The sequence below is a fragment of the Protobothrops mucrosquamatus genome, unplaced genomic scaffold (genome assembly GCF_001527695.2).
Source record: "Protobothrops mucrosquamatus isolate PMUCROS unplaced genomic scaffold, P.Mucros_1.0 scaffold5478, whole genome shotgun sequence".
Classification (NCBI taxonomy): Eukaryota; Metazoa; Chordata; class Lepidosauria; order Squamata; family Viperidae; genus Protobothrops; species Protobothrops mucrosquamatus.
The window spans coordinates 1-3198 of NW_015391334.1; the positions used below are offsets into that span (position 1 = coordinate 1).

The window sequence follows — 3198 nt, forward strand, 5'->3', positions numbered from 1 at the left end:
GAGAATGTTTTCGCCCTCCCTACCCCCCGCTAACATCTCAGGTGGCAAACCAAATCCTCATTCTTCTTTTGGTTTGCGTCCATTGTCGCTCATGAACCTGGCCGCAACCTGGGCATGAACCATGATGACGATAGGAACTGTTGCTGTGAAACAGGCAACTGTATTGTGAACTCTGGAGCATCGTAAGTAACTCCCAAGTCCATTTTCCAAAGGCCTTTTGACACCCAGTGGAAGATCAAACAGATTCCTGGGAATTGAAGTCCACGGGTCAGACAGATTCCTTATGAACCTAGCAGACAATTTTGTCTCCCAAAAGGTAGAGGAGGGAAGTAGAGCAGAGGTCCTCAACCTTGGCAACTTTAAGACTTGTGGACTTCAACTCCCAGGATGTGATCTGCTTTTTGGCACGTAAGAAAATAACTAACAATGATGCAATAACTACCGTTTGCCAGCAGTACTGCGTGTGGATACGAACGGATGGTAGTTTACCGTCAGACAAAATTAATTCTTAATGCTTAATCGTCATTAACGAACGTGGATTATTTCCCTCTCCATTACAGGAGGAAGGATTTTGGTGGCACAGCTGGGATGGCTTATGTGGGGACCGTGTGCTCCAAAAGTCACGCTGGAGGCATTAATGTGGTAAGCTGCCATTAACTGCACCTCACTTAAGTTAAAAAAATAAAATTGCATCTTTTACGACGGTGACAGAAAGTGCAGTAGAGTTTGTCTTCGGCTTACAACCACTATTGAGTCCAAAATTTATGTTGCTAAGTGAGACACTTGTTAAGTGAGTTTCCCCCCCATTTTACAATCTTTCTTGCCACAGTTGTTAAGTGAATCGCTGCAGTTGTTAAATGAGTAACACGGTTGTTAGTGGATCTGGCTTCCCCATTGATGTTGCTTCTCAGAAGGGGATCACATGACCCCGGGACACTGCAACCGTCATAAGTATGAGTCGGTTGCCAAGCATCTGGATCTTGATCACAGGACCACGGGGATGCTGCAACGGTTATAAGTGTGAAAAAATGGTCCTTTTAACAGTGCCGTTGTGACTTTGAATGGTTGTAAGTCCAGGGCTGTCTGCATTTGGGGTGGTTTAGATTCAAACTCTCCTCTTGGATTTTGGCAGCGCGGTGTGCAGATCTGTAAACATGTGAAATTTATTTAGTATTATTTACTATTAAATTCATGTGCCGTGCCTCTTATAACGAAATGACTCTGGGTGGCTTACAGCAGAAAACATGAAAGTTGTAACAAGATAAGATAAGATGATAAGATAAGATAAGATAAGATAACCTTTATTGTCATTTTTTTACTGTGGGCACAACGGCAGACATCAAAAATGAAATTTAGTTGCCCGCTCTCAAAGTGAAACACATACATGACGCACACCTAAACATGCTATGTACAACATATGTATAGACCCACACCCCTCCATATACATAGCAAATAAATATGAATCACTGTCCATCTTGAATACATAACGGAAGGAGGAAGCTTGAGAGTTTGCAAGGTTAATGCTATATGGAATGAAACTCTGGCTGAATCTGGATGTTCTGCTACGGATACCACGGAGCCCCCCTCCTCCCAGAAGGAAACAAGGAAATGTCTCTAAAACAATAAAAATAGAAGTCCCAATCCAGATAAAATTATAATTAAAAGATGAGGAGGGAGGGAACAGGATGCGCGGAGGGGAGGTGGGATTGCCTCTTAATTCATCAACCACCTCCTCTCTTAGGGTGCCAGACCCTCTGGCAGAGCCAGGTTTTCAGGCTCCTGTGGAAAGTCCCTGTGGTGTGCTTCTCAAAGACCAAGTGTGGTCTTCAACTGGACAGAAATGTTCTTACAGTAGTCAATTCTCCAAAAGCAAGGGAGTGGGACAGGCAACCCACTTTGTGTTGTCCTGAGAACTTGATGAGAACAAAACAAGAGCGATGACTCTTTTTCCTTTCCACAAGTCAGGGATATAAATTCTGCAGATTGCAAATAGGAACCGCTTTGGCCTTTTCCCAATGCTCAACTCAAAGCCTTCCCTTTTTCTAAACTGGCTGCCCATGTTGCAGCAGCTAGGAAACAGCTTGAACCCCACGACGTCTCGCCTAGTACTGTGGGCGTAAGAGTCTCCCGACAAAGGAATCCATGCCGTCTTCTTTGCTCCTGTGATGTTTTGTAGTTTGGACCCAACAGCGTGCAGGCGTTTGCGTCCATCGTCGCTCACGAACTTGGCCACAACCTGGGCATGAACCACGACGACGACAGGAACTGTCGCTGTGAAACAGGCAACTGTATTATGAACTCTGGAGCGTCGTAAGTAACTCCCGATTCCATTTTCCCAAGGCCTGTTGACACCTAGCGGACGATCAAACAGATTCCTGGGAATTGAAGTCCACAAGTCAAACAGATTCCTTATGAACCTAGCAGACAATTTTGTCTCCCAAAAGGTAGAGGAGGGAAGTAGAGCAGAGGTCCTCAACCTTGACAACTTTAAGACTTGTGGACTTCAACTCCCAGGATGTGATCTGCTTTTTGGCTAGTAAGAAAATAACTAACAATGATGCAATAACTACTCTTTGCCAGCGGCACTGCGTGTGGTTATAAACGGATAGTAATTTACTTCAGACAAAATCCAGAACGCCATTCTGTTTACCGACATGCTTAATTGAAAAGCTTTTGGAATGTCCCCCTCTTCGTAGCGGTGCCAGGAATTTCAGCACCTGCAGTGAGGAAGACTTCGAAAAACTAACCCTGAACAAGGGCGGAAGCTGCCTCCTCAACCTTCCCAGGCCTGGTGAAACCTACAGCATCCCCTACTGTGGCAACAAGCTTGTAGATGCAGGAGAAGAGTGTGACTGTGGGTCAGTGGAGGTAAGTCACACCCATAAAGACCTCTTGGTTGCCAGTGCCAGTTTGACCTTCCAACCCAGTTGGAAAAGTGAATGAAATTTCAAGAAGGTCTGAGGAAGGGTGCAAATTGCCCGTGTGATAATTGATATGTGCTTTAAGACCCAGTTTGCCGTGAAGAAATGTCTAATGGTTGAGTTATGAGGAATACAGTGACTACGTTCCCAAACAGTGTTGTGTGAGGCCAGGATAAAGGTGAAAAATCAATTGCACGTGGACACTCATGCCTAAGAATGCCCAGATCTACTTGTCTGCACGTAGAAGACAGACTTTCATCTTTTGGTTAGGCCAGGG

The 3198-nt window shown here is 44.9% G+C and overlaps 1 protein-coding gene across 1 annotated transcript in view; it reads left to right on the forward strand.

Moving 5' to 3' along the window:
* Positions 1 to 560: 560 nt before the first annotated feature.
* The window catches only part of ADAM9 (ADAM metallopeptidase domain 9), a gene marked incomplete at its 5' end in the record, with an annotated part of 9512 nt that continues 6874 nt past the window's right edge, over positions 561 to 3198 (forward strand). Inside the window, 3 exons of the mRNA XM_029286870.1 lie at positions 561 to 642; positions 2177 to 2310; positions 2697 to 2868. Of these exons, the coding sequence (XP_029142703.1) occupies positions 561 to 642; positions 2177 to 2310; positions 2697 to 2868 (388 nt within the window). The remainder of the gene's footprint in view (positions 643 to 2176; positions 2311 to 2696; positions 2869 to 3198) is intronic.